At 41.1% G+C, this 27,746-nt stretch overlaps 2 protein-coding genes across 6 annotated transcripts in view; one reads left to right on the top strand and one right to left on the bottom strand.

The window, feature by feature from the left end:
* XNDC1N (XRCC1 N-terminal domain containing 1, N-terminal like) overlaps positions 1 to 14,760 on the bottom strand; it is a 39,563-nt gene extending 24,803 nt beyond the window's left edge. The window contains 7 exon segments of the mRNA XM_045555576.1: positions 509 to 678; positions 918 to 1,003; positions 5,143 to 5,321; positions 6,380 to 6,535; positions 7,331 to 7,472; positions 9,272 to 9,447; positions 14,509 to 14,760. Of these exon segments, the coding sequence (XP_045411532.1) occupies positions 509 to 678; positions 918 to 1,003; positions 5,143 to 5,321; positions 6,380 to 6,535; positions 7,331 to 7,472; positions 9,272 to 9,316 (778 nt within the window). The 5' untranslated portion in view covers positions 9,317 to 9,447; positions 14,509 to 14,760.
* An 80-nt stretch (positions 14,761 to 14,840) lies between these two features.
* The window catches only part of RNF121 (ring finger protein 121), a 72,565-nt gene continuing 59,659 nt past the window's right edge, over positions 14,841 to 27,746 (top strand). The window contains exons 1-2 of one of the 5 annotated variants that reach the window (XM_045555568.1): positions 15,178 to 15,255; positions 20,525 to 20,560. In XM_045555568.1, the coding sequence (XP_045411524.1) occupies positions 15,193 to 15,255; positions 20,525 to 20,560 (99 nt within the window). In that variant the 5' untranslated portion in view covers positions 15,178 to 15,192. Of the gene's footprint in view, positions 15,256 to 16,092; positions 16,112 to 20,524; positions 20,561 to 23,606; positions 23,631 to 24,094; positions 24,146 to 27,746 lie in introns of those variants that run through there. The other 4 variants (XM_045555571.1, XM_045555570.1, XM_045555572.1 and 1 more) reach the window with 4 other exon arrangements.

Genomic DNA, 27,746 nt, shown 5'->3' with positions numbered 1-27,746 from the left:
TTCTTTTGTAAAATGAGGATAACAATATGTACTTCCTAAGTTTGTTGTGAACATTAAGTAGGTAAAGTCTGTAAAAGTGCCCAGCAATGTCTAGTGCAAAGTAAAATTCTAAAATTTTTTATTCCTTTCTTTCTCTGTGGTAAAACTACACTATTCCCCTACTTTATTTTTCTAATAAACTTCATGTACCACAACCTTGATTTAATGATCTTTCTGAGACGATCACAGAACATTAATACTGCAAGAGGACTAGATACTATTTGGTTTAATTCCTTCACTTTGAAGATGAGGGAATTGAGGCCCAAAGAAATAAGGATTCCTGTTTCCTAGATTCCTAGGCTCCCCTTTTTCAATTACAATATAATATTTGATTTCCTTCTGGTAACAAGATAATGAAAACTGTCTTTTCTAGCACATGAAGTCCTACTTGTAAGCCATCCCTGTATAGCAGTGGTACATTCAGAGAGAAAGGTCATTGCTAGGGACAGGAGCAGGTCAGGGGCCTCACCTGTGCTATCTGGACGACTAGTACCTGGTTCTGCATGGTTGTTCTTCAGGCTTGCCATGCTGGCTGGTGTCCGGAGGGTAGCCGAAAGCACCATGCGGGCTGAACGCCCCAGACCCCCTGGCTGCAGCTGCGTTAATATGTTCCTGAGCTCTGAAATTTTCTTGGTGTTCCTGCAGGGAAACAGAGTATGTGGTTTCACTCAGGACATAGACCCCATTCTGTTCACCTAAGTAAATGGCATCTAAATAAGAAAGCTGGTTTGATATACAGATAGGGTTAGGCTTAGGGTATGTGAAGAATTCAGCAAACCCAGGCTGGGTTTGTATGCCAAGAGTGACTTGGTAGCCTTTTTTTCCGAGAGAAAGATCTGAGAAATGGCTGGGAGACCTCCGCTCTGGCAGCTACGTACGTCTGGGGATCTGGGAAGAATGTCCTCCGGATGGAAGGATTAGCCAACCAGGGGCTGGGACCAGACTCCTGAACATCAGAGGATCCCTAAGAAGAAAATAGAGAAATATGGTATATCAAGATTTACCACTAGGGGGCACTGCTATCCAGTGCCAGGGCCTACTTTGAACCGATTGAACTCTTCTGGGATATTTATCATTATTCTCTTCTAAATATTATTTAATAATATTGTTTAATTTTCAGTGTGATTTATTTGTGAACAATTTTGTTCACCTACCAATTTTAGCTACCATTTTTAGACATCTATAAAGAGAAGTGTGTGTATATATGTATGTATGCATACGTAGGTAGCACGTCTCTGGCATTAGCCACTCTATCTATCACAGGCATTTTATAAACTCCTTACTTCTAGCTCCAGAAATATCTATGTGCAATAATCTTCCAATAGATCTTTTCTGCATAAAGATTTTACCTATGTCATATGCTACAGTTTCTTAATACTTTGACAAAATTTAATTTATCTGTGATTATTTCCTTTTTTATTTACCCAAATTTCCTTTCCCCCCTTACATTAAAATTTCTTTTTCTTTAATTTTTAGCTCTATTCTTCTATTCCACCATAGATTTTTTTTTTTTTTTTTTTTGAGACAGGGTCTCGCTCTGTTACCCTAGGATAGAGTGCAGTGGTGTCATCATAGCTCACTGCAACCTCACACTCCTGGGCTCAAGGGATCCTCCTACCCCAGCCTCCCAAGTAGCTACAGGCATATACCACCACAGCCAGCTAATTTTTCCATTTTTTTTGTAGAGACAGGGTTTCATTCTTGCTCAGGCTGGTCTTGAACTCCTGACCTCAAGTGATCCTCCTGTCTTGGCCCCTCAAAGTGCTAGGATTACAGGCACGAGCCACCATGCCTGACTCATCACAGATTCTTTTAAAGGTAAAGGTCTTTCTTGCGAAGCATGGCTTTGGCCTCACTCTGCAAGCTTGAAATGTATTTTCATTCTCATTCACTGTTTAATATTTTCTATTTGTCATTGCAATCTCTTCTTGGACCTAACATTAATTTTGAAATATTTTGTTTAATTTTCCAGGGTTTTCATTTTTTCTTTACCTTCCTTATGAATGCCAGAGTGAATACTACTAGCAAGGGTATCTATAGGGGTGTGTAGAGATTGTTTATTTAACCTTAACTCTGAATGAGATGAATCATTAGGGATTGAGCTTCTGAGCACAGGGTAGTTGGAGTCAAACGGCCTTGGTCCAAATCTACTCTTAAGACTTACCTGGCAGTGTGACCCAGGATACCCCACTAAATTTCTCTGTGTTTCTGTGTCCTTACTGGAAAACTGATGATCATAATAACCCTATTTCATAGGGTTAAAAGCCCTTATGTTCTGCTTTTATTGTAATATGCCAATTAGAATGATACATTAGGAAAGAAGCCTATGACATTTCAGACAAATTATAAAATTGAGTGCCATCAATTTGTTTCCATGTACCATCTGTCTACTGTGGAAACATGTATGTTTCACACTGCTGTTGATATTCAATGCCTTTCTGACACAGCTCTGGAGTTACTGACTTTCTTCCTTCTCTGTCCCACTATGGTCCTCGAGGTACAGAGTAATTATATGGCCAAAATGGAAAAGACTCTGGGAAACCCTTGTTTATACTAAAACTAGGGTGACCATATGTCCTGGTTTGCCTGGGACAGTTCTGCTTTATGTCTCTTGTCTCAATGTAATTACTAATAGCACTCTCTTTTGCCCTTAAAGTGTCTTAGTTTCGATGATAAATTTTATGATGACTCTCTCTACAACTCCCCTTTGAAAGGTCACTTATATAATCAACATTTATACTAAAAACCTACTTTGCTCTAGGCATTGTTCTGGGTGCCAGGAATGTATTACAGAACAAGACAGACAGGTCCCTATTCTGACAAGGTTTCCATTTTATTGAATTAGCAAGATCTCAGAGAGCTAGCTCCATGTATGTCAGTTCTCAGCACCACAGTATTGGAACCTGATAGAGCAGACCAAACTCCCTCCTTCATTTGGTCCTTTTATTAATACTTTTTTTTGTAGCCCTTTCCATAATGGAAGAACAAATCTCAGAACAAGCTTGACTTTGTCTCAGCTCTCTGGGTCTCTCCTAAGGCTGCACTACAAAAGCATCTACTTTTTTTCTCTTCCTGATGCTGTCTCTTCTTTTTCTCAGAACTTCAACAGGAGTGACTATTGTGAGGTTCACTCCTATGAATTGGAATTCCTTTGGATGTCAGATGTTTGAAGCTTCTAAGAAATGTATTGTGTGCATAGGAAGGAGAAAGGTGTAATGACAGGAGCCTTGATTTCTAGTCTGTGCTCTGTTCTGACTCATTGTACAACTTTGAATATGTAAAAGTTTCCCTATCTGAGATGTAAAATGAGATGGTTGGGGCATGATGATCTCTAAGTTTTTTTTCATCTCTACAGTTCTAACTTGAGCTTTGTGGGATTATACATTCATATTTGTAAGTGAAATATGATGGAGGGAACTGGCTTGGAAAGATAAATGGAGATATGAGTGACAAGAAAGCAGGAGGAGAGGAGTCAGAATAGGCTTAAGAATGTAACAGAGTAGTAACACCTCCTCCCATAGACATGGAAGGGAAATATTAATAGTGGGGAATATGTAACAGAGGGAATGGTCTGAAAAAAAAAAAAAAACAGCAAAAATATTTTCTTTCTCTTTAAAACATCCTCCACTCCTTTTTGAGAACTAAAACCTGCATCCCTGCCTCAGGCCAGGGGTTGGGAGGGGCAGGGTAAGTCTTTTGTTATTTGTGCTAAAGGAGATGGCTCAGCCCAGACCTGATAAAAGGAGGTCCTGGGTGGAGGTCAGGAGATTGTCTTTAGCTGAGATGGGACAATCAGAATCATCAACTATAGTTGAATGGTAATTGCCTGAAGCTGAGAATCCATCCTTTAAAAGCTCTGTATTTCTATTTATTATTAGGATGATGGCATTTCAGATAGGAGCTTCCATCCTCCTCTTTTGCTGGCAAAGTAATAAAATTTCTCTTTCCTTCTCCTCAAACCACTTGTTCTCATTCTTCTGATGAGGGCTTGAGAACAAGTGGCCGAGCTTTTGGTAACAAGAAGAAAAAGTAACTAGAAAATTGGCTGAGCTGGGCACGGTGGCTCACGCCTGTAATCCTAGCACTTTGGGAGGCCCAGGTGGGAGGATTGCTTGAAGTCAGGAGTTTGAGACCTTGTCTTTACAAAACAAAAAAGGAATTATCAATGTATGGTGGTACATGCCTGTAGTCTCAGCTACTTGGGAGATTGAGGTAGAAGGATTGTAGGAGCCCAGGAGTGTGAGTTTGCACTAAGCTATGATAATGGCACTGCACTTTATCCCAGGTAACAGAGCAAGACCCTGTCTCCATTAAAAAAAAAAAAAAAAAAAAGAAAACTGGCTGAGAAAATGGGAAGTAAACTGACATAACTTCAAGGCCAGAAACCCATACATCTTCTCTTAGGAGTACAGACATACCCCATTTTATTGTGCTTTGCTTTACGGTGTCTTACAGATATTAGACATAATGCTATTGCACAATTAATAGACTACAGTATAGTATAAACATAATTTTTATATGCATTGGGAAACCAAAAAATTTGTGTGATTCACTTTATTGCAGTGGTCTGGAACCAAACCTGGAACATCTCTGAGGTACGTCTATATATGTGTGTTGTACAGGAAGAAAAGCAAGGGGACAAAGGAAATTGCAGACCACATATCTAAGGCTATAACTTTGCATGGCAAGTGGGTCAGGGAACAACAATGATTGAGGGACTGCAAGGAAGCCATGGGACTTTTAAATGCTGAAAGACACAGCCCTCCTAAGAACCTAGAAATAAACTATGAGGTCAAATTTGTACTCAAAAAGAATTTCATTATGGCTAAAGAACAAATGATCTAATAGCTTGTGTACACTGTATTCAAGGCTCACACACTCACATCTTCCATGTGTGAGAGAGGGAAGGAGAGGAATTCTCTCCTACCTGTAAGAAAGGGTATCAAGCCCACTGATGCTTGTCTGTGTGTGTGTGTGTGTGTGTGTGTGTGTGTGTGTCCCTCCATCAAGCACCAATCAAGCCTCCATCAAGCACCAGCTTCTTATCCAGAAACCTGAAAAGGGAGTGAAAATACTAAATTCTTGCTTCACCATCATACATACCTGGCTCAGGCCAGAGCTCGCAGGGGTTGAGAGACCCATCACTGGGTCATCTAAGGAGTCTAGAGAGGAACGCACCCGCAGAAAGGACAGGCCAAAGGACTGATGGCGTGTGAAGGGTTGGGAGCAGGTAAGGCGAAGTCGATCCCATGACTCTTCCGAGGCTGGAGCCAGAAAATCATCTCAAGGGAAAAAGAGAAAGAAAATCAGCACCAAAGGAAATGCATAAAAGGGAGGGAGACAGGAGGAGAAGATCAACACTGAGGAAAGGAAAGACAGGGTCTATATAGCGTGAACTCCAACAGCAGGAAGAATGGAGGTAATCAGCAAGTGTCCCTCAGACTTTGGTGCTCAGGTATTGCCAGGCAGGCCAGGCAGGGCCTCTCAAACCCCGTCCCTTGCCTTCCCACCATCACTTGTCTGTCATGGTTCACACGATTCCCAGTGTGAGTATCTCCTCATTCTGCACCTCTCCAGGGACCCCATCAATATCTCATTTGAACAAGAGGTACCTGTAGTGCTGGGATCTGGGGAGACCATTTGCCAGGAAGGTTAGCTGAGATATACTGACCCTTCCTGGACCATAAGACTTCAACTTCCCTCACACCACCACGTGCCCTGCACACTGACAGTATCACATTCCAATATCACAAATCCATCACCTCTTCAATTCCTAATGCTAGCCAGTCAGTGCTTCAACCCCTCCACCTCATATGCCCCTCCAATGTCACTCTTCCTTTACAACATTACAAACACCTCCAACTTAAACACAGACAAATCCTTACAAGATTGTAAGTCCCTAGAGGTCAGGCATTGGATCTTATGTTTCTACTGCAGTGCCTAGTGAACACAGAGATTTGCATAAACAGAATTCCGGAAACACTATATGCTACATAACTAAAACCATCATATAGCCTGTTATCACTTATATAAACATTTATCCTATACCCACACTTATATACGTTTATACAAACAAAAACAGATTCATCAGTAAGTATGTGTAAATATAAATCCTAGTTCATAAATCTTCCCAGCTATCCTGCATTCTCATCATGCAGACCACCCACACAAACGTAATACTCATTAACTACCCAATTGCCCCAACAGATATAACCAAGCCCCTGCACCGCCTCCCTTGCACAGTCTGCATCTAACAGCACTTTCAGCCCTCTGTAGTACTGCATCTCTCTTTTTCATAAAGATTCCACTCCACCCTCCTTTCTGCTTTTGCCCTCTTTACCAGCTTTAAACATGCGGACCCCTGAGCAGTTCTTGCCCTGCTTTGAGTCAGCTAGGGACATCAGCATGGTTGCAGGAAGCAGGGTGACGAAAGGTCTGTCCAAGGACCAAGAAGAACGGCCCACATCTATTTGCAGGAAAGCACAGCCACAGTTACCTGGGGACAAAAGGTTGAGAGAAAGATAAGGGCAATGGGATGACTGCAGACGAGGGAATAGGGTAGGAAGAGGAAACTCCTCTACCCTAGAGCTAGCTATGAGCCAGAAAGGTCCAGTAACATGTGTAGTCCCTCAGGGAGTCAGTAACTGGAATGGGATGAGACCCCAGGCCACTAAATGACATGTTTACCACGTTCCTCCCAGCTGGAAACCTTCCCGAGTGAAGAGACATGGGCTTCCCTGTCCTCCGGCCCTGGCAAGCAGTGCTAAATTCTGCCTCTCTTAAATCCTTGCAAGTAAGGCCAGTATCTCTCTGTCCTGACAAAGCTGAGACCAGTGGTCTTTGATAGTTCTCTATTCCAGAGAATTCTATGGACAAACTTCTCGATCCATAAACTCCTATGCAGCCTTCCCAGATTATCCTTGCACAGTTCATCCCTCCAGCATCCTCTTGACCTAATATTTAGAGGTGTATACACATCCCATTTGTTGGCACTTATAATTATGTCACTGTCCTAAGGCTTTACCCAGACCACTCAGATCAAAGTAGGGCAGGTACATTACATAATTCAGGGAGTGCCCTTCACATTGTATACTCTGTGAATGGAGCCCTTGGAGTTCTCCACACAGACCTGCTCCAAGGGCAAGGGCCACACTTCCCCTTCACACTCAGGTAGGACTTATTCTATGAAGGCTGCTCAACCAGAATGAATGGAGACACGTTAGTGGAGTGGTTAGAAGGAATGTCACTCCTGTGTCTTCCTTCACAGGTTCCTAGGCCCTAGAGAACTCACCCACATCAATGTAGCCAATGGGCACTGCCCTCTCCAGCTGTAGCTCCACTTTCAGTTGCCCACTCTTGTCCCGAGGGCAGCTGAGCCAAGGTCTCCTCTGACTGTCGGGGTTCAGCAAGTTCTCTACAGGATACTTGGGATCCTAAGTCAGAGAGAGCAGGAGAAGACTTTCACTGAGTCCAATGGAAAAAGGATGCCAAAGAATGAGGGATCCCTACAATCCCAAACCTTTCCAGACATCCTAACATGATAGACAAGGAACTAGCTTGGAGTCCATAGGAATACAGCTATCATGTGCCAAGTGGTCTATAGATACCACTTTCCTCTACGTCATTTACCAGACAACTTTGTTTAATTCTCGTAACAACTCTTAGGTGGTTTCTATTATTATTTCTTAGTTAGCAGATCAATAAACTGATGCTCAGAGAGGTTCAGAAACTTCTTAAAGGCCATAGGCCAAATAGCCAACCTAAGCAGAATTCCCAGGTTTCTGAAACCAGAGTTCTTAACCACCACACTATACTATTTCTTTTCATTTATAAAACATTTTCAAAGACATTTATTTATCTTCATATTTATCCTATGAGATAAGAAAGGCAAAGATTTGTTTTTATGAACCTGACATTGTGAACACAGCAGTTTATATTTTACAAGTGAAGCTTAGATATAAAGTAATTATTCAAAGTCAACAGTAGTGACATTGAGATATATGAGTTCTAACTCAAAGTCAGATATGTTTTGGTTGAGAGGCATTGAGCAAACGACTTTATTTCTCTAGATCTAAATTTCTTCATCCATAAGTAAAGGGTGAGAGTAGACTCATGGTTTTCAACCTTGCTTTTTGTTTCAGCAATAAGATCTTTTCTTTTAATTGAACACTTACACTGATATGTGAGTGTGTGTGCATAGTTTTTTAACAAATAAAAGTGGAGGTCTGGTTAAAACACAGGTTGGGGGCCTAGAGACATGCTTGTCTCCCTCCCTTCCACTTCTAGAAGTGGGTCCCCACAGAGTGCAGTTTGAAAACCATGATGTTAGAAGACAGCTATACTCTAGCATTTTATAGAGTGCTATACTCTAGCATTTTAAAGGCTAAGTGTCTGTGAAGAAAACTGTTTAGGCTAGCCATGCAGGTAAGGAGGATAAGTGTAATTTTTATTTCATCTAAAATAGGGGTTAATATTTAATATATTAGTTCTTAAATCCCCAACGGTCTTTCTGAAATGTGTGAGAATGTTTTTGATTGTCATAATGACTAGAAAGCAATATTGTCATTAGGGCTTGGGGACCAGGGATGCCAAATATCCTATCATGCAAATGATATTGCTAAAAAATGCAGACTTAGCCCCCAACTGCCAATGGCACCCCTTGACAAAGACCAGGGTAAGAGAAGGAGAACAGATGGGAGAAGGGGTAAATGGATAGAGCAGAGGAAAGGGTGGGAAGTCCCTAAGAATTACCACATTGGATCAGGCCTGGACTCAGGACTTAGGATCCAGCTCTAACTGGGATATTATAGAGCTTTTAGGGAAAAGGCTGAGATTACACTTGATGGTGGTGGTGATATCCTCACAGGTCTGGGATTACCTCAAGTGTCCTGGCCTGCTTTTAATGACAGGGTGAGCAAACTGCCCTTCTGGGCACCCTGGTGCAGATTCTGGGCCTACAGCCTTGCCAGCTCCCTTCAAACTATGGGCAGAATCCTGAGGGTGCTTCCTTCTTTACTTTCAACTTCTAGGAACACCTCTTTTATACTTCCTGCATTTCTCTGGGAACAACCTGAGGGCACAAGCTATTTCTCCTCTTAGACTCTGAACTCCCAGAGAAGGCACAATGTCTCTTCTATTAGATTGGGAGTTTCCTGAAAGTGGAGCCAAGTCTCCTATTTTTCTCACTCCTTTCAGTCATCAAGAAAAAAATCATGCTTGCTAATTAATATACCTGAGAGGAAAATGATACCACGTGGCTGATTTTCACAGGTGCCATAGTGGACCCAGTAGCTGTCCTAAGTATGAGGCAAAAATGCTTTTTCCCAAGATTTCTTCTGTCACCACTTTAGCACTGCCTATGTTTTGGTCCTGTCAGCTTCCAGAAGACAAAGAATCCTCACATTACTCCTGAAGAAGAGAACAAAAGAAAAATTAGCTAGCCGTGGCTGTGACAACAGGAGATATTTGCAGCAGTTACCCCATTTCTGTTGACCAACATGGGCCTGGTGGGCAGGGAGTAGATCTGGACCAGCTGAGACTCCAACAAATGTGAAATCACTGGGACACAACCACAAGGCAACAGAGGAGCTGGTACAAAATAATATATTAATATGTTCATGTTGGATTTATATGTAGGTGAGCCTCCCAAGGGCATGAATTGTGCCTTAAGTCATTCATCTTTATATTCCCAGAGCCTAGCACATAGATGGACAATAAACGTTCAACTAAATATATGATACAACTCTTTTGTTTTCTTTCTTCCCATAAAATGAATCTTACTAAATTAGCTTTTCATTAAGTTACTCCTCTACTAGAACTCCTTAATGGCTTGTTGATATATGCAAATTCCTTGCTTTATAGTAGGTACTTCATAAATATTAACTCGGCTCCTCAAAGCATCTATAATATAGATCTCTGCTTCCTGCTTCATCTCCTACTATTCCTTTCATCAGAGGATGTGCTTTACCTATCATTGTTTTGCTTATTTAATGCTAAAAAGTTCATATGGGTATTTGTACGTTGTCTTTTGCTAAACTTTTACAGAAAAGTTTAAATATTATACATATTAGTATAATAAATTCTCATGCGTCTATCACCTTGCTTCAACTATTCCTCGGCAAGAAGAGTGTTAAAGTTGTCTGAGTGTCTTTAGGTGTGATCTCTCTTCAAATATTTATACCTGTCCATTTTACTCATGTTTGTTACCTACCTGCTTCCTGAAAATGGCTCTATGATCTCTGATATATTCCTGGCCATAACAGTTTTTTGCTTACCCCATCAAAAAATTTTTTTTCCTACCTCCAAGATTTTTATCATGCCATTGCCTCTGTTTGGAATGCTCTTTTTCTTTCCCATTTGTCAAATCTAATGCATCTTTGGTGCTCAAATTTCACCTCCCCTCTGCTTAACCAGCTCAGGGTAACAGCTCCATGCTGTCAATTCTCATGTAGCATTTAACACAGAGCGCCTCATATTAAATTATATGGGTATATGTCTTATGTCCTTTGACAAATTGTAATCTCTGGGAGGATAGGCTTCATGTTTGACTTATTGCTGTATAACCAATGTAAGAGGGAGAAGGATATAGTTCCTGATTTGCAAATGTCTGCTGAATGAATAACCATGAAAATTGACCTTTAGGCAGGGTGCAGTGGCTCACATCTGTAATCTCAGCACTTTGGGAGGCTAAGACAGGAAGGTTGCTTGAGGCCAGGAGTTCGAGACCAGCCTGGGCAACATAGCAAGACCCCATCTCTACAAAGAAAATAGAAGAATTAGCCAGGTGTGGTTGTGCACACCTATAGCCCCAACTACTCAGGAGGCTGAGGCAGAAGGATCACTTGAACCTTCAAGGATCACCTTGAATAGGAGTTTGCGGTTGCAGTGAGCTATGACGACGCCACTGCACTCTAGCCGCAACAACAGAGTGAGACCCTGTCTCAAAAACAGAACAATAAAAAAACTTTCTGTCTATAGAAACATGAGTAGACTTCAGAAACAGACTCATATAAATGAGAACTTAAAACCAGTTAGGTTGATTACAAGGTAGTGCAACATCATGATTCTGTTATGAATAAACGGTGTTCAGAAAACTGATGGACAATGTGAAGTAAAATACAAGTAGATCTCTAACTCATAACATATCTAAAAAATTATACCCAAATGGATCAAAGACAGAAACATGAAAACCAATAAGACAACATAAACCAGTTTAAAATACAAATGACTAACTGAAAGAAGATATTTACAACACATGTAAACTTGGAAAGTATTCAGAAAACATTTTTTTTAACTACAAATCAGTAAGAAAATGGCAAGCAATCTGATAGAAAACTGAGGAGACGATATAAACATAAAATTCATATAAGATAAAATCTGAATGACCAAAAAACCCATATAAAAAATCCTTAGCCTTTCTAGTCATAAGGAAATTGCAAATATCATTTCTTACCTGTAGGACTACCAAAAACTTAAAAGTCTGATAAAATAAAGGATTGGCAATAATGCGGGAAAATGGGACACTTTAAAAACACTTTCAGCACATCTCAATTCTGACTAGCCACATTTCAAGAATACAATAGCCACATGTGGTTAGTAGCTAATTTATTTGAATAAACCAGCTCTAGAGAGAGATATATGCACAAAAAGACACATACAATGTTTCTAACTGCACAAATCATAAAACTCTAATGTCTATCAATTGAGGAACAGATAAATGAAATGCATCATATAATAGAGTACTATAGACCAGTTAAAAGGAATGAATTAGACATTTATGTATATAAACATAGGCCTCAAAAATATTGTGTGAAAAAATTAAGTTACAGAGTGATTCATAGACAATTTTGTGTTACTGACACAATACAATACTCTATATTGTTTACAGATACACAAATATTTTTTAATAGACCGGCAGTTCTCAGTTAATTCATAATAATAGTTGCTTCTGGAGAGGATGAGAGGGTGATGGGCTTCAGAGCAGAAGAAACAGGTGTAAGTTCAACTTTTATTGTATTATTTTACCTTTTAAAAAAATGAGGACATCAATAGATCAGGATGTCAATAGTCAATTTAAGGTGACGGGCACACAGTGTTCATAATATTCTCCATATTAGTTTCACATAATAATAATTATTCTTAAGTAAATGAACCCAGAGAAAAAGAAATCATTATATCAAAAAGAAACCTCTACTTGTATGTTTATCACAGCACAACTCACCGTCACAAAGATCTGGAATCAACCTAAGTGCTCACCAACTGATGATAAGAAAATGGATTAAGAAAATGTGGTATATATATATAGACATATATATATATACACCATGGAATACTACTCAGCAATAAGAATGAAATAATGGCTTTTACAGCAACTTAGATGGAACCAGAGGCCATTATCCTAAGTGACTGAGGAACAGAAAAAAAAAAAAAATTAGGTTATTAAGTATGAAATGTCCAATTTCCTTAAGCACTAAATTTGACAGTTGAGATCTCTGACATTTCACTTTGACACATCTTGTTTTTATTGTGAAGGTACATCTTCATTCTGTCTAACGCACATTTTGGCATGTGATTATCTTTCACATTTTTTTAGAGCAATTTTTGTGAAACCATGGATAAGTTGAAAATTCATGTTATTTTTGAATATGAGTTCTAGAGTGGAACCAATGCAGCAAAGACAGTTCGAAATATCAACAAAATGTTTGGGAAGGATGTGGCTAATGAAGACATTGTAAGTTGACAGTTTGAGAAGTTCCATGCCAGTCATTTTAATCTTGAAAATGAACCATGTGGGCAACCTGAAACCAATGGGGAATATGATCAGCTGAAAGCTGTAGTGGAAGCGAATCCATCTCAACCTACAGTGAATTAGCTGCAAGGTTTGGCATTACTATTCCAACAATATTGGACCATTTGAAATAAATTGGCAAGGTAAAGAAGCTGGATAGACGGGTTCCGCGTGAATTAAACGAGCGTCAGAAGAGAAATCATCTCAAAGCTTGCCTTTCTTTGCTGTCATGAATAAAGGCGAACCATTTCTACACTGTATTGTTACATGTGATAAAAAATGGATTCCTTTTGACAATCGTAAGCATTCTGCACAATGGTTGGATAAAGATGAAGTGCCAAAACACAGTCCAAAACCAAATATTCATCAACAAAATCTAATGGTGTCTGTTTGGTGGTCCAGCGCTAGTGTTATCCACTGCAGCTTCATGAAACCTGGTCAATCAATTACAGCGGATGTCTATTGCAACCGATTGGACAAAATGATGACGATGCTTGCGATTAAGCAGGTGAGATTGGTCACTAGAGTTAGGCCAATCCTCTTGCAAGACAATGCTGGACCACATGTCCCACAAACAACGCTATTCAAACTACAGAAGATGGACTTGGAAATTCTCTGTTATCCATTGTATTCACCAGACCTTGCACCAACTGACTACCACTTCTTGCAAGGAAAAATATTCAGTTCTCAACAAGTTGTGGAAGATGCCTTTGGCAATTTCATTGCCACTCGCTTTCTAGGCTTCTTTGCTGCTGGCATAAACAAGCTACCATTAAGATGTCAAAACTGTGTCCATAGTTTTGGTGCATACTCTGATTAATTGTACTGCTTCTTGTTTAAGATATAATAAACTAAACTTTTGATTCAAAATAGGACATTTCATATTTAATGGCCTAAATAAATGCCACATATTCTCACTTATATGTGGGAGCTAAACTATGGTCACACAAGGGCATGCAGAGTGGTATAATGAATATTGGCGACTCACAAGTGGGGAAGGTGGGAGGTGGTTAGGGATTTCCTATGGGGTACAATGTACACTACTCTCGTGATGAGTACACCAAAAGCCCAGACTCTACTATACAATATACACATGTAACGGAATTCAATTTGTACCCCCTAAATCTATTAAAATTAAAAAAAATAGTTTAAAGTAAACGAGATGCCTGTAGATGATGTAAATATTACCCTGTATTTTCCTGTTGGTCCTAATAAAAAGTTGACTGATATTCTAGGCATTCTATGAGCCCACTAGTCATCCTAGTCCTATTCACCCAAGAGATGCAGCGGGACGCCCAGAGGCGAGTGAGTTGGGGCTACAGGCTTGCAAGGTATCAAGCTGACATGTACAAAGAACAGGGTGTTGAAAAATCAGTTACGAAGGTATAAATGGGACAGGGCACGATGAACAGGTGCATAAAAAGGAGGATAAAGGTTGGAGCTGGGGACGCAGTATGTGGGGTAGGAAGACAGTACCAAGATGTGTGAAGTGGAGGGAGAGCACAAGAAGCAGAATTTAGGGGCTGTGGAGGTCCCGCCAGGCTTTTCAGCCTCAGCTTCGGCAGCCTAATCCACACGGCTACTTCCACAGCTCCTCCAAATGGGCAGCTCTATTTCCTTGATGGCTACCCTCCTCCCTTTAGGCCGCTCTCCTCCCCATCAACAACCCCAACCCCCCTCACCCGGGACCAGGGATCTCGAAGAGCCGCAGCTGCCTCAGATCATGGACCACGAACCTATTCTCCCGCCAATTCGGCACTCTGACCTCCGCTTTCTGACCCCAAGCGCCACTCTTCGCTTTCCGAAGCTCAGGTATGCGTTCTGGGGCCTCAAAAGCCGCTGTTTCTGAAAAATGACTCCTACCAAGACAATACGGCAGGAAATAGCGCCACGAAAATACATCTGCATGCGTTTTAATGTATATTTTCACTTATTACAAGTCTTCCGTAGTTTAAACTTCCGGGTCAGATTCAGTGCCTCCTGGGAAATGTAGTCCTTAGTGCCCGTGCCTTATTCCTTGGAGCCCCGAGTGAGGGAGCGTCGTGAAAGTTGCTCGTTTACGGACTCTCGCCTTTGGCTCTCCAAAGGGAGAATTGGTTAAATATTTGCACTGGAAATAATACCAGTCCAACTTCTCTTTTTCCAAGAACACTCCCCTCCTGAAGCTTGGAAAGGCTCGAGAGTTCTCTCTCCTAGATGCCGAAAGGAGCAGCAAGTAGATAGTCTCTTGGTCCCTGACAGGTCTCCGCCAGTCTTGATGCCCCGCCCTCTCTGCTGGAACCCACGCCGCCGATTGGCTAGGAGCACATGAGCGGCGGAAGCAGCTGGCTCCCGCGGGGACTGCAGGGAGGGGGCGAGCCTTGAAGATGGCGGCAGTCGTGGAGGTGGAGGTTGGAGGAGGTGCTGCTGGAGAACGGGAGCTGGATGAGGTAACAGGAGTTGAAAGACGAGAAGAGAGACTCAGACTGAAATGGAAGGGAGGGGCAGTGAGGTGTCGGGGGAGGGGGTCCTAGGAGAGAAGGGAAGGATCCTGAGAGGGAAGCAGCTTACTGGGGGGCGGTGCGGGGTGAGAGAAAATCAGAGGGACTCTTGACTTAGGGACCCCGAGGTGGTCATGCGGGTAGAAGACTTGCAGTAACCTCAAGGGTGGAGATAGAGGACAGGGATAGAGGCCGCAGTGGGTAGGGGGCGTTAAGATTTTAAGATTATTAGCTGGGGGTCCTAGGGTAGGACTTAGGTCTGAGAGGTAGTTTAAGAGTTGGAAGGGTGTGAATTTCTGCAGGGAAAGGCCGGGCCTCCACTGTGGGAGAGGACTCTGTCTAAGCTTGGGATGGGGGTTGGGGACACGGATCAGGAAGAGTGTTAATCTACTAGTATTGTAGACTTGAGTAATTTTGAAGCAGGAACTCTTTTATTAAATTTATCCTTATATTCTGGGACTTTGTACATAATGCATGCTCAGTAAAGTTTTGGTCAACGAATGAAAGAACGAATGGATGAATGACTGATTGTATACCGGAATTCATCATTCACTCATTTAACAAACATTAAGTATCACCTTTGCACTGGGTCCTGGTCTAGGTGCTGAAGAGCCCAGAGTCTAGTGGTGGGAGACAGACAAGAAGACTAGTCCTTGTATCAGAGGTATAATGCTGGCATTGAGAAGAGGGCACCACTTCAGTTTGGGCTAGAGAAACCTTCCCAGAGTTGCTGAGTCTTAAAGGATAAATAATTCTCTCTTTTTCTTTCTTTCTCCCTCCCTGTAGACCTATGAGTTCCTCAAAGGTGAGCTCCTTGAGGGTGTATGTCCCCATTAAGTATCTAATAGGCATTTAAAGACTGGTGTGTGGAATTACCAGTGGTCCCTGAAGGAATCACTAGGAGAAAGGAGAAGTTGGGTTTGAAAGAAACGAATGGACAGGGCTGAGAAGCAGAGAGAGAGGTGAGAAAGGAAAAGGAAAAGATTCTGAGACCAAAGGGACATTAATACCTAGAGGTACTTGTGGTCTTGCACAAGACGGCATTTGGACAGAGACAGCACAGAGGAATAGGAGCATGGGAATTGACTGTCAGAGATAGAACCAGTGGAATCTCTCAGGAGTCAGAATCTTAGAGGCCCTTTGCTGTGTATTGGGTGTGGGGAGAGTGGGGAGGAGGTTCAGGGAAAGGGACTTGGGAATCAAAGACTGTTGCTTGGTGGTGGGATGAGTTGGAGGAGTTGGTTTATCTAATTAGGCTCATTACGGTGGGGGGAAGAGATCAGAGCACAGGGAAATTTTAAAAGCAGCATTGTAGTCCCTGCCTCCTAATCACTGCAGACTAACAATGTTTGGATACCAGTTGGTTGGTTAGATGGGGTGGCTGAAAATGACCTCTAAGACCCTTTTTAGTTCTAAGTTTCTGTGATTACAGACGGCTCAGTGAGATACATTGGAAAGCAATTTGGAAAGGATAAATACTGAAGTTATTATTTATGGTCTATTAGTCATGGGCTCTCCTTTGAGGCAGTTACATACATCTCTCTCAAAGAGATTTAGTTATATATGTATGTCAGAGTTCATTGAGATAAACAGCAAAAGTTTTGGCAGAGGAGAAAAGAATTTAAAATTTTGATGTAAGATTTTTTTGTTTCTTAGCTTTTTTTCTTTATCACATTAACTGCCATGTGAGTTGTATTTAACTCAAACTAGTTTTGAGCCTGGGGCCTTGTTAAGCATATGTAACTCACGTGTCTCTTCACCTTGGGAGCCACAAGAACTATTTCTCAAGTTGCATATAATTCATGCACAGAAAGCAATAAAGAATAAATTTTTCATTACATTAGAAAGGATCATTTTGTTTTTGAAGTTTTTATTGTTTTCATAATAAAACAACCATGTCCCCAAGGAAAAATTTTTTTTTCTAGTGTGACTGTCAATGTGTTATTGTTTTAAGAGCTTAAGAGCTTCTAGTAGCATACTTTCCAGAGTATCATGCCTAGAAGTTAATTTTAAATGAAACCATTAGCATCCATCCCAGAAACTTTGCTAGTTGTTTCATTCCCTGACAAAGAATATAATCTATTGTCTGGAAATTCTGTGCAGACTGGTGTGTTTTTTTGGTATGTTTAAGAAAGTAACTCTGAGAAGCAGGAATAGTCCAAAAAGAACAGAGTTCTGGTCTGGCAGACCTTTGTATTCAGGTTTCTACTACTACTGTCTCCCCAGCTGTTTATTTGCAGCCTTAACTTGTGAAAGAGAAGGTGTCTACTGTGTGTCATGCACTGAGAATTCAAAAATGAGTAAGACAGGATATTGACCATTTTTTAGTGAAGACACATGCAAATAGTGCACTACAATATCAGGTAATTGATATAATGGAAATGTGTAACAGATGCAATGAGACACAAGAGATAAGCCATTGAGTTGGCTAGAGGTAGTTAGTGAAGTCTTTATGAGAGAGATGGGTTCCAGCTGAAAAATTAAAGGTTGAGTTTACAAAAAAAGCAGTGATTTGCATGTGGCATCAGAGTTGCCTGCCTGTAGCACTTTCTGCTTCATTGATAGACTGCTGTGGAGCCCAGATTATAAAAGGGTAATGGGTAGCCTGGCTAAGATGGGGTTGGAACACATTTCTACTTCTTTTGAAAGAATGTACACACTATGGTTTATTCTTCAGGGTATTATACCTATGTTTTCCAATATCAGATGCCATCAGGATGATACATAGTCTGGAATAGCAGTTCATTCATGTTCCTTTCCTCTTTTTTTTTTTTTTGTCTGGTTTCATTATTACTTTCTCTAGAAATTGAGAGGCAATTTAGACTTTGCTAATGGCTTTTCCTGGTTTAGAGGGGTAAATAGAAAAGAGGGCTGGAAAAGAGCTACAAGTAGAAAAAGGCTACTGCTTGTTGAGCCCTTACCATAAGCCAGCCTCTGTTTAAAGCCCTTTACCCGCATTATCTGGTTTATTACTAACAGCAGCTCTGTGAGTTAGATGGTGTTAATTGCATTTTAAAATGAGGAGATTGACGCTAGAGATGTTAAGAAACTTTCCCAGGATTCCACAGCTTGCAAGTGGGGAAGTGCAGGTTCTGATCCAGGTCTGCCTGTGCTATATTGAGCTTAGCCCAGTGCTATGCTGAGCACCTGGGTTCCTTTTCTTAGTTTACTATTTGTGCTGTGGGGGGTAGGTAATTTAAAATTGTATAGGCTCAGTCATCTCTTGTAAAGATTAATAGAGCATATTTGATAAGTGGCTGTGACTCAAAAGAGCATTTTGAGTCTCACGTTTGTGAGGTTGGTTTTATTAGTATTTCCTGTTTATGATTGAGGAAGCTGAGGTTCAGAGGATTTGAGGTATGCCAAGGGTCTTGCGACTACGAAGTGGTGTCACTAATATTTAAACCCATGTTTCCAGATTCCAAAGTGTTTCCTCTCAGTCTAAAGACCCAAATTGCAGACTCATCTTACCAAAGTAAACTGCTTCTTTCTTTATATACAGAAGTTCCATTTTCAAAACATAAAGCAGCATTTCATCTCTGAGAGGATCAAAATGGGGGTTAACCAAAAGAATATTGGTTTTTCTGTTTAGTTTCTTTAATTTACTGATAACTTGATTCTGCTGAACCCCTTGTCAGGAGGAATGATTAGCCCATTGGTAATTAGGGAGATGAAAGATGGGTCTAGCCTGCTCAGATCAGGTATTAAACAGGCTGTGATGGTTGGCTAAGCTCAGTTCTACCTCTCATCATGCCAAACCACAGTGTCCTTACAGCTATTAGTAGGATAACTATGGGTACCAGTTAGGAGGCCCAGAAGCAGATCTACTCCTGGATCCAGTGATTTCCTCCTCAAAGGGATGGCTCGCCAACCTCTGAGAATTAGAGGCATCCTTTTGGCACAGAGAGCTAGCTTGGGAACTAAGGTAGAAAAACACTTCAATACCCAGTTAGGACCAGCCAGCCTGCCTAGAGCCTGTGAATTCTGGACGTGTCCACTCCCAATGCCTGTTCATCTGCCAAAATGATGTGATGTCATGCAGATCAGGGAGTAGTTTCAAGCCAGAGTTCAAAGGCAGGTATCCCAGCCTGCAACTAACTTGAGGTATTACTGCCTCAAGTGAATAATTTACCTCTCCTTAAAAGAGGAGATTGGACTAGATTGGTGGTTTGTAAACCTTTATTTAGTCAAGAAATTCTTTATTCAAACAAAATCTCACTCTGAAGCCTTGTGGTCCTGGAAGGGACTCAACAGAACCCCTACGGTGTTTGAAGCCACACTTTGAAAACGAAGGGGCTTTTTCTTACAGCCCACTGATTGGGTGACCCTACTTTATGTTCCTTTAGCCCCCCTGTGCTTTCCCTAGCCCAGCCCTACCGAGCATTATTATAATTGTCTGTCTGTCTTCTCCAGTAAACTGTAAGTTTCGTGAGAGAGCAGAGTCCAAGTCTATCTTGCTTGACATTGTATTTCCTTCACTCAACATGGTTTCTGGCATACAGTAGGCACCCAATAAGTATTTGATAATTATTATTTTTGAGTAGAGTAGTAATATCTTACCATTTGGTGAATGTGATGTGCTAGCTCCTCTGCTTAGTAGTGTATGCTTTTTTACTAAATGTTTACAACATCCCTATGAGGATTGAATTATTGGGCTAAGTCATATCTCAAGCTCTTGCTCTAATATACTGTGTACTATGTTTCTGATTACTACCAGGTTTTGTTGGTGCTGCCTTGTCTGCCTAGAATACCTTTCTTTTCCCTCTGTGCCTTTCCAAATGTCACCTGTCCTTTCAGGTTCTAGCCTAAGGCTCGCTTCTTTTGATCTACACTGGTATCATTCTTCCCTACCTTTTATGGTTTTCTCTGTGTAGTTTTGTTCCTTCATTTAACAATTTAGTCATTAAACTTCTGAAGTACCTTCTGTGTGCCAGGCTCTGTGATATGCCTGATAATACCAAGATGGATAAAGTCTGATAATTGCCCTCAAGGAGTTCGCAGACTAGTATGGGTAGAGAAAGACTGATAAATACATGCAAAAACGTGTCACAGGCACTGTAATAGTGGATTAGGTGCAGTGGGTACATCAAGGAGGAAGTGGCAATCAGTGTCACATCTGTTCCCAGCCAGGTTGGTAAGTCCCTAGCAGGCAGGCTGTAGAAGTTACCATCTCTTGCTTCTTCAAAGCAGTAATTACTGTTTTGTTTTTGTTTGTTAGTTTTTCCTCCTGTGGGTCTCTCCCTATAGACATTTGGTAAGTGTTCCTTGTTTCCAGGGATTTTCTTCTCTAGGGATTCTTGGTCCAAACCAAGATTTTATTGAGGGATTGAGGCATGAGTGACTGAAGTTTAATCTTGGCTATCTGACTATCTTTGGATTTTCTTAGGCATGTAAAATGAGTGGTAAGCATAGTGTAGTGGAAAAACAAAACAAAACACTAGAATAGTAAACAGTAGACCCAGATTCTAGGCTAGGAATTTCAGCAGATTTTATCTCAGAGACAGCCCACCGGTAATAGATGCTTAGAAGGATGTGTTGGGAAGGATTCTGAGGCCAGGCCTCAGCAGTAAAGAGTACTGTGCCACATCCTGTGCCAAGTGTTTTAGATGCATAATCTAATTTAATACCACAGACTTATAAGGTAGGTACTATTATTATTATCCCCATTCTACAGATGTGGAAAACTGAGGCGTAGGGAATTTAAGTAACTTGCCCAACATCATACAGCTAGGTAAGTGACAGAACTGGTGTTCAAATCCAAGACTACTCCAGCGCCTGTGCTCTTAACCATTCTGGCTAGCATAAGTACTATATACTTCCCATCCTATTCTACGCTAGACATTTCTACTATGTAAAGGTGGGACTTCATTTCCACAAGTGATCTGGCTGGGATCATGGTATTTGTCTGTCTTTCCTGCCAGACTGTGTTCTCCTTGAAAGCTCTATTCATTCTTATATCCCTGGTGCCTGGCATAGAGTATGACTCAATAAATGTATGAATATATGAACTCAGGAAAGATTCCAATCTCTCTGTACTTCAATTCTTCACCTGTGAAATGATAGCTTTGGATTAGATAACCTTTGAGGTCTCTTGCAACTTTGAAAGTCCTGGATCCCAGTGTTTTACTTTGCCTCGTGTTTCCTATAACTCCTGTCAGGTATTCAGTAAATACTAGTGAATGACTGAATGAATGAGGGAATAATTATTCTTAATAATCTGTGCAAATAATATTGGGATGACAGAAGAAAAACTGGTGATGGGCAAGGAATAGACAAAAAGGCTTACATACAAGCTCCAATTCCCTCACCTTTGCCTTTGGAATGCAGTCAGTGTCTCATACTCTGGCAGATACCCTTGCAGATTCCCACTTGGTTTCCAATTACAATACCCACCATCCCAAGCTCACCCTTGCTTTTTGCAGGTTACAGTTTTTACTAACTTTATGATTTAATAACTCATCTACTTCCAGAAGGAGTTTAAGGTGTCATCTGGTCAGTAAAGGGGAGTAGGAGAGAAGGCAAGGAAAGATGAAGAGGAATGTTTTAACACCTGAGTGCAGGGACTATCTTTTTCATCTTTGTACATTCCTCAGTGCTTAGCACATAGCAGATAGCAGCACATTTACTGAATAAATGAGAATGCTTCTAGGTGTGGATTTTACTCAGGATAAAGGAAATATTGAATAGATCTCAAAGGTTGACCAGCATGCTTACTATCTGTTCTGGAAATAACACAATAGCCCTTGCTAGTATTTGCTTATAAACTGCTTAAGTATTTTCATTTTTAATTAGTACCACATCAGTTCTTACCAGTGATTCATAAGCGCAGAATCTGAGGACCTGCTTTCTGTTCCCGTAGTGCCCTGTACAGATTTCTATCAGCACTTACCATGTTGTATTGTTTGTCTCCCCCATTAGGCAGTGAACTCCTGGAGGGGACAGAACCATATCATTTCTCCTCTCTGGGTACTCAACACCTAATCTTGCATAGTGGCTAGCATAGAGTAAGTATTCAAATGTTTAGGGAACTTGAATCTTAAATCTAGTCCATCAACCCATGTTGAGCATCCCCAGAAAGTGGTCACCCAGTCTGTATTTAAACCTCTCTGATGGTAGGCAACTTATTCCATGGTTAGCCTGTTCCCTCTTTGAATACTTCTGTTGCAATATTCTTCAGATTGGGCTAGAATTCTTTTTTATGTATTGCTTTAACTTTTTAGTCTTCATGGTACCTTTTTCCAGATTCTGCTTCTTTGCATCTCTGACAAGCACTGCCAGAGAATGCCTCTGGGGAATGTAGGCCTAGTACACCTGGGGCTATTTGGTTTAAAAGCTTACTCCTTGGAAGCCAACCCAAGGTAATCCATCTAGTGTGATTTCTCATCTCTACTTTATTTCTTTGTTTCCCTTCTTGAAGTCATTTGTTATCTCCTTATTCCTCAGAGAAAAATCTGTAGGTAAACATAAACTCATTAGTTCCCTCTAAAGTGCAGCTTTCCCAAGAGGATGCTCAGTCGTGGCCATGGGGTTTTTGGCCCCGGGCAGCTAAGGAGAAACTGGGGAAGGGGGAAGCAGAGGGCATAAGCTCTGCCTACGTTTTTGTTCTTTTTGTTCTTCTTTCACAGGGTGTTATCAGTAACAATGCACTGTGTTCTTTAGAAGTCTAATATGACATTTTACTCCCCTCTTGCCCATAGAATTGAGCCTAACCACTTCAGAGCTTGTCGTTTAGGGCCCTGCAAAAACAATCTTTTCACCTCCTATTCTCATAACAATAATAGCTAACTTTTTTTTTTTTTTGAGTCAGGGTCTCACTTTGTTGCCTGGGCTAGAGTACAGTGGTGTCGTCATAGCTCACTGCAACCTCAAACACCTGGGCTCAACCGATTGTCCTGCCTCAGCCTTCTGAGTAGCTGTGGAACTACAGGTGCGTGCCACCACACCCAGCTAATTTTTCTCTTTTTTGTAGAGATGGGGTCTTGCTCTTGCTCAGGCTGGTCTCAAACTCCTGGCCTGAAGTGATGCTCCCACCTTGGCCTCCCAAAGTGCTAGGATTACAGGCATGAGTCACCATGCCCAGCCAATAATAGCTAACTTTTTTAGTGCATACTCTCTGCCAGGCACTGAGCTAAGCATTTTATATGTATTAACTGTTTTCACTCTTTATTTAAAGTTTTATTTACATTTATTATATGCTGAATTTATTCTCCTGCCATACATTTTTTTTCTTCAGATTCTTCTGGGATATTTTTTTCTTCCTCTTTTGGTTTAGGATTTGTTCACTTTTCAGTAAGGATCATCTCAATGTTGCAGAGGTGAGCTGTGTAAGTAGTGTAGTGCATCTTGGGTCCTTTGTTCACCTGGATATGTTCAGTGGCCAGAGAATCTACATCTAAACCCTTAAGTTCAGCATTACGCTGCATTTTTAAGCACGTGCAGCAAAAATTCAGTGCCACTGACCCTGTGTTCAGCCTTACTGTTTGGCCTAGGCACACCTACCAATTTCACCATTATAATGATAGAATGGTATACATTGCTTCTGTAAAATGACATCTTTCAGATACTTGGTGGCTTTTTGATTATGCATACCCTTGATGGCTTGGACAGATTCATGGGTGTTCTTAAAGTGAACATGAAGATTTGAACCTGTTGATTTGCATGATTTTGTGGGGTTTTCTGGGTCATGTTAATAGTGAACCATTTTACAGATCACCTCAGTCTACTAATGGGAAGAAAAGCTAATTCTGTTTTTTTAATGATAATTACTATTATTATCTCCATTTTCCAGATGAGAAAAACTGAGACACAGAGAAGTAACTTATTCAAGTTTGCATAGCCTGTAAGTGGAGCTGGGATTTTTTTTTTTTTTTGAGACAGAGTCTTACTCTGTCACTCTGGGTAGAGTGCAGTGGCATCATCACAGCTCACCACAGCCTCAAACTCCTGGGCTTAAGTGATCCTCCTGCCTGAGCCTCCCGAGTAGTTGGGACTACAGGCGTGTGCTACCATGCCTAGCTAATTTTTTCTATTTTTGGTAGAGACGGGGTCTCGTCTTGCTTTTGCTCAGGCTGGTCTCAAACTCCTGACCTCAAGTGATCCTCCCGGAGTGCTAGGATTACAGGTATGAGCCACTGCGGCCATCCTGGAGTTGGGATTTGAACAGGGAGATATGACTTGCCATAATAGTACCGTTGCTAGTGTATGCCATAACATGAATTCACTATTTTCAAAATTCTCCATGTATTTATTGGGCTTTAAATGCCAGGTGCTTTATTTGGTCTGTGGAATTCATAAATGGGTAAAGAAACTATCTCTGCTCCAAAAGAGTTTATGGTCCAGTAGGGAGAAGAACCGTCAAGTGATGATGACAATATAGTGTGATGAGTAGAGTTAATGAGTTATATACAAAGATACCACTTGTATACAGGAGTGCTTAAGCATATTCGAGAGCATTAGGGAAGACTTCAGAGAGGATATGACATTTAGGCTGATTCTTAAAAGTTTGCTAAGTGGATAGGAGGCCAGTTTAGGCCAAGGTAAAAGCACATATGTGAAGGAATAAATGTATGAAATCTCTAATCCTTAAGGATACTATTCTCCACTAATAAAACGTTTATTCATTACTGCTTGCTTTGTGCAAGTCACTATGTTAGGGATTTGGGTTGAGAGATAAGATGTTAAATTGTGTTTCTTGCCTTCAGGGAACTTAAAGTCCAGTTAGAAAAATAGGACTGTAGCCTAGTTGGAAAGTTAGTGGCTATAAAATAAGAAGTACTAAGTATTTTTTCAGTAGAAAAAACAAACTGCTCTAGGGGAAGTAATCCCTTCTCATTGGTGTAGTTGGGGAAGACTTCATGGAGAGGGAGCCATTTGAGCTGGGCCTTCATGGGTGATTTCAATTTCATTTGAGAGCGAGCATCATGAATGAAATCCCCAAGTAAATGTTGAGAAAGAAGGATGTATTTAGGGATTAGTTTAAGGATTAGTAAGAGAAGAGTAAGAGCTAAATCTAAAAAGGTAGGTTGGGGCCAACAAGAAGTTGACTTTGAATTCCAAGCTGAGGAGTTTAAATATGTTTATTCATTCCTTCAGTCATCAATTATTGATTGCTTCTACATACCAGATACTGTGCTGGGGACACAAAGATGAAGACATGGCTCCTGCTGTCGGGGGACTAATAGTCTTGTGAGGTAAAACAGACATGGAAACAGATAGTTGTAGTATAGTTACCGGGATGACTCAAAACGGAGTGATTAACTCTGTTTGGGGAATCCTTAAAGACAACAGTGAAGATGCTTGTTGGTTTTTGAGGATTAAGTTTGAGTTCAATAGACAGTCAAAGTCTGTGAGGTAGGAAAGAGTGGTCCAGCAAAATGAAAAGTTATGCAAGGGTTTGGAGACATTAAACAGCATGGAGTATTCTGGGAACTGGAACAAGTTCTGTATGACTGGAGTTTAGGTTAAATGTAAGGGAATAGCAGTGAGTAATGAGGCTGGAGAGGCCTCTATAACACTGTGCTAAGAAACTTGAGCTTTAGGGAACCACTGAAGAGTTTTGAGCAGAGAAGTAACATGTTCAGATCCATGTCTCAGAATGATAAAGTCTGGTCAAAGTTCAGAAGTTATTTTTGTAGGGATCAGGTTGGAGAAAAGAGAAATCAGTTAGGACATATTATTGTAGTTTAGGAGAGAGATGATTTGAACCTGAGGTTAAGCAGAGGCAGTGAGGGTGGAGATAAGTGAGAAAGTATAAAAATATTAAATAGCAGTGCTTCCACTTTTTTGTGTTTTGCCCTCTCTATATCTCTTCCTAATTCATTCACTCACTCATTCAGCAATCATTTATTAATTATGTAGTCTGCATTGTTTTTTTTTTTTTTTTTTTTTGAGACAGAGTGTCACTTTGTTGCCCTGGCTAGAGTGAGTGCCGTGGCGTCAGCCTAGCTCACAGCAACCTCAAACTCCTGGGCTCAAGCGATCCTTCTGCCTCAGCCTCCCGAGTAGCTGGGACTACAGGCATGCGCCACCATGCCCGGCTAATTTTTTCTACATATATTTTAGTTGGCTAGCTAATTTGTTTCTATTTTTAGTAGAGATGGGGTCTCGCTCTTGCTCAGGCTGGTCTCGAACTCCTGACCTTGAGCGATCCACCTGCCTCGGCCTCCCAGAGTGCTAGGATTACAGACATGAGCCACCACGCCCGGCCTTGTATTGGAAGTTAGGTTTCAACATTTGAATTTTGGAGGAAAACAAACTTTCAGACCATAGCAGGGAGTAGCAGAGATGATGGAGAAAAGTGGATGAATTTAGAATATGTTTTTGTTTTGAGGTAGAGCCTACAGGATTTGCTGGTGGATTGGATTTGCTTTGACTTGAGTAAATGGCATCACCATGGTGCTATTAGGCACCATTTTTAATTAGGTAGTTGGAAATATGAACTCAGAGCTCAGGGGAGAGGTCTGGACATTGGTCTGGGACTCTGAATATCTTTTTTTTTTTTTTTTGGAGACAGAGTCTCACTCTCACCCCAGGTGGAGTGCAATGGCGTCATCATAGCTCACTGCAACCTCAGACTCCTGGGCTCAAGCAATCCTCCTGCCTCGGTCTCCCAAGTTGCTGGGACTACAGGGGCACACCATGATGCCCAGCTAATTTTTCTATATTTAGTACTATATTTAGTAGAAATGGGGTCTCACTCTTGCTCAGGCTGGTCTCAAACTCCTGAGCTCAAGGAATCCTCATGCCTCGGCCTCTCAGAGTGTTAGGATTACAGGTTTGAGTCACCATGCCCAGCCTAATATCTGACTTTTTATCCTAGCTCTACCAGACAGCTATTCTCTGTGACAAATCAGTAAGGCAATGCTGTCAGCTTTAAAATAATAATGAAGTTATCTATTCATCAAACAAATACTGCACATTTACCAAGGTACTGTATTAGATGTGAGGGATAACAGAGACATAGGCCCTGCCCTCGGGTTGCTCATAGTGTAGTGAATAAGTCAGTCAAGTAAACAGATGTAATAACTGCTTTAATATAAAGAAGTGAAGAGATCTCTGAGAGCACAAAAATGGCAGGCCAAGGATCAGGGGAGGCTCCCTAGGAGAAGTTAACGTCTAAGCTGAGTGTGAAAGATGACTAGAAATTAACCAGCTAAAGAAAGAAGGGAAGGGCCCGCTAGGCAGGAGGCGCAACATGTGCAAGGTGGGAGGTGAGAGAGAGAATGGCACTTTCAGGGAACTGCATGCAGTATTATTGGAGCATTGGAGTAGAAGGTGGGGAGTGATGATAACGTAGGGAGACTGGAAAGGAAGCAGATGTGATAACCTAAAGGAGTTTGGATTTTTATGTGTAGTTGATGATTAGCTATAAGAACTTACGTGAATGACATGGATCAGATTTGCTATTTAGAAAAATCGCTCTGAGGGCAGAAATGGAGAAT

Source organism: Lemur catta, chromosome 7 (assembly GCF_020740605.2).
Source record: "Lemur catta isolate mLemCat1 chromosome 7, mLemCat1.pri, whole genome shotgun sequence".
Classification (NCBI taxonomy): domain Eukaryota; kingdom Metazoa; phylum Chordata; class Mammalia; order Primates; family Lemuridae; genus Lemur; species Lemur catta.
The sequence above is the reverse complement of the archived record's forward strand: the minus strand, read 5'-3'. Positions and strand labels throughout refer to the sequence as shown.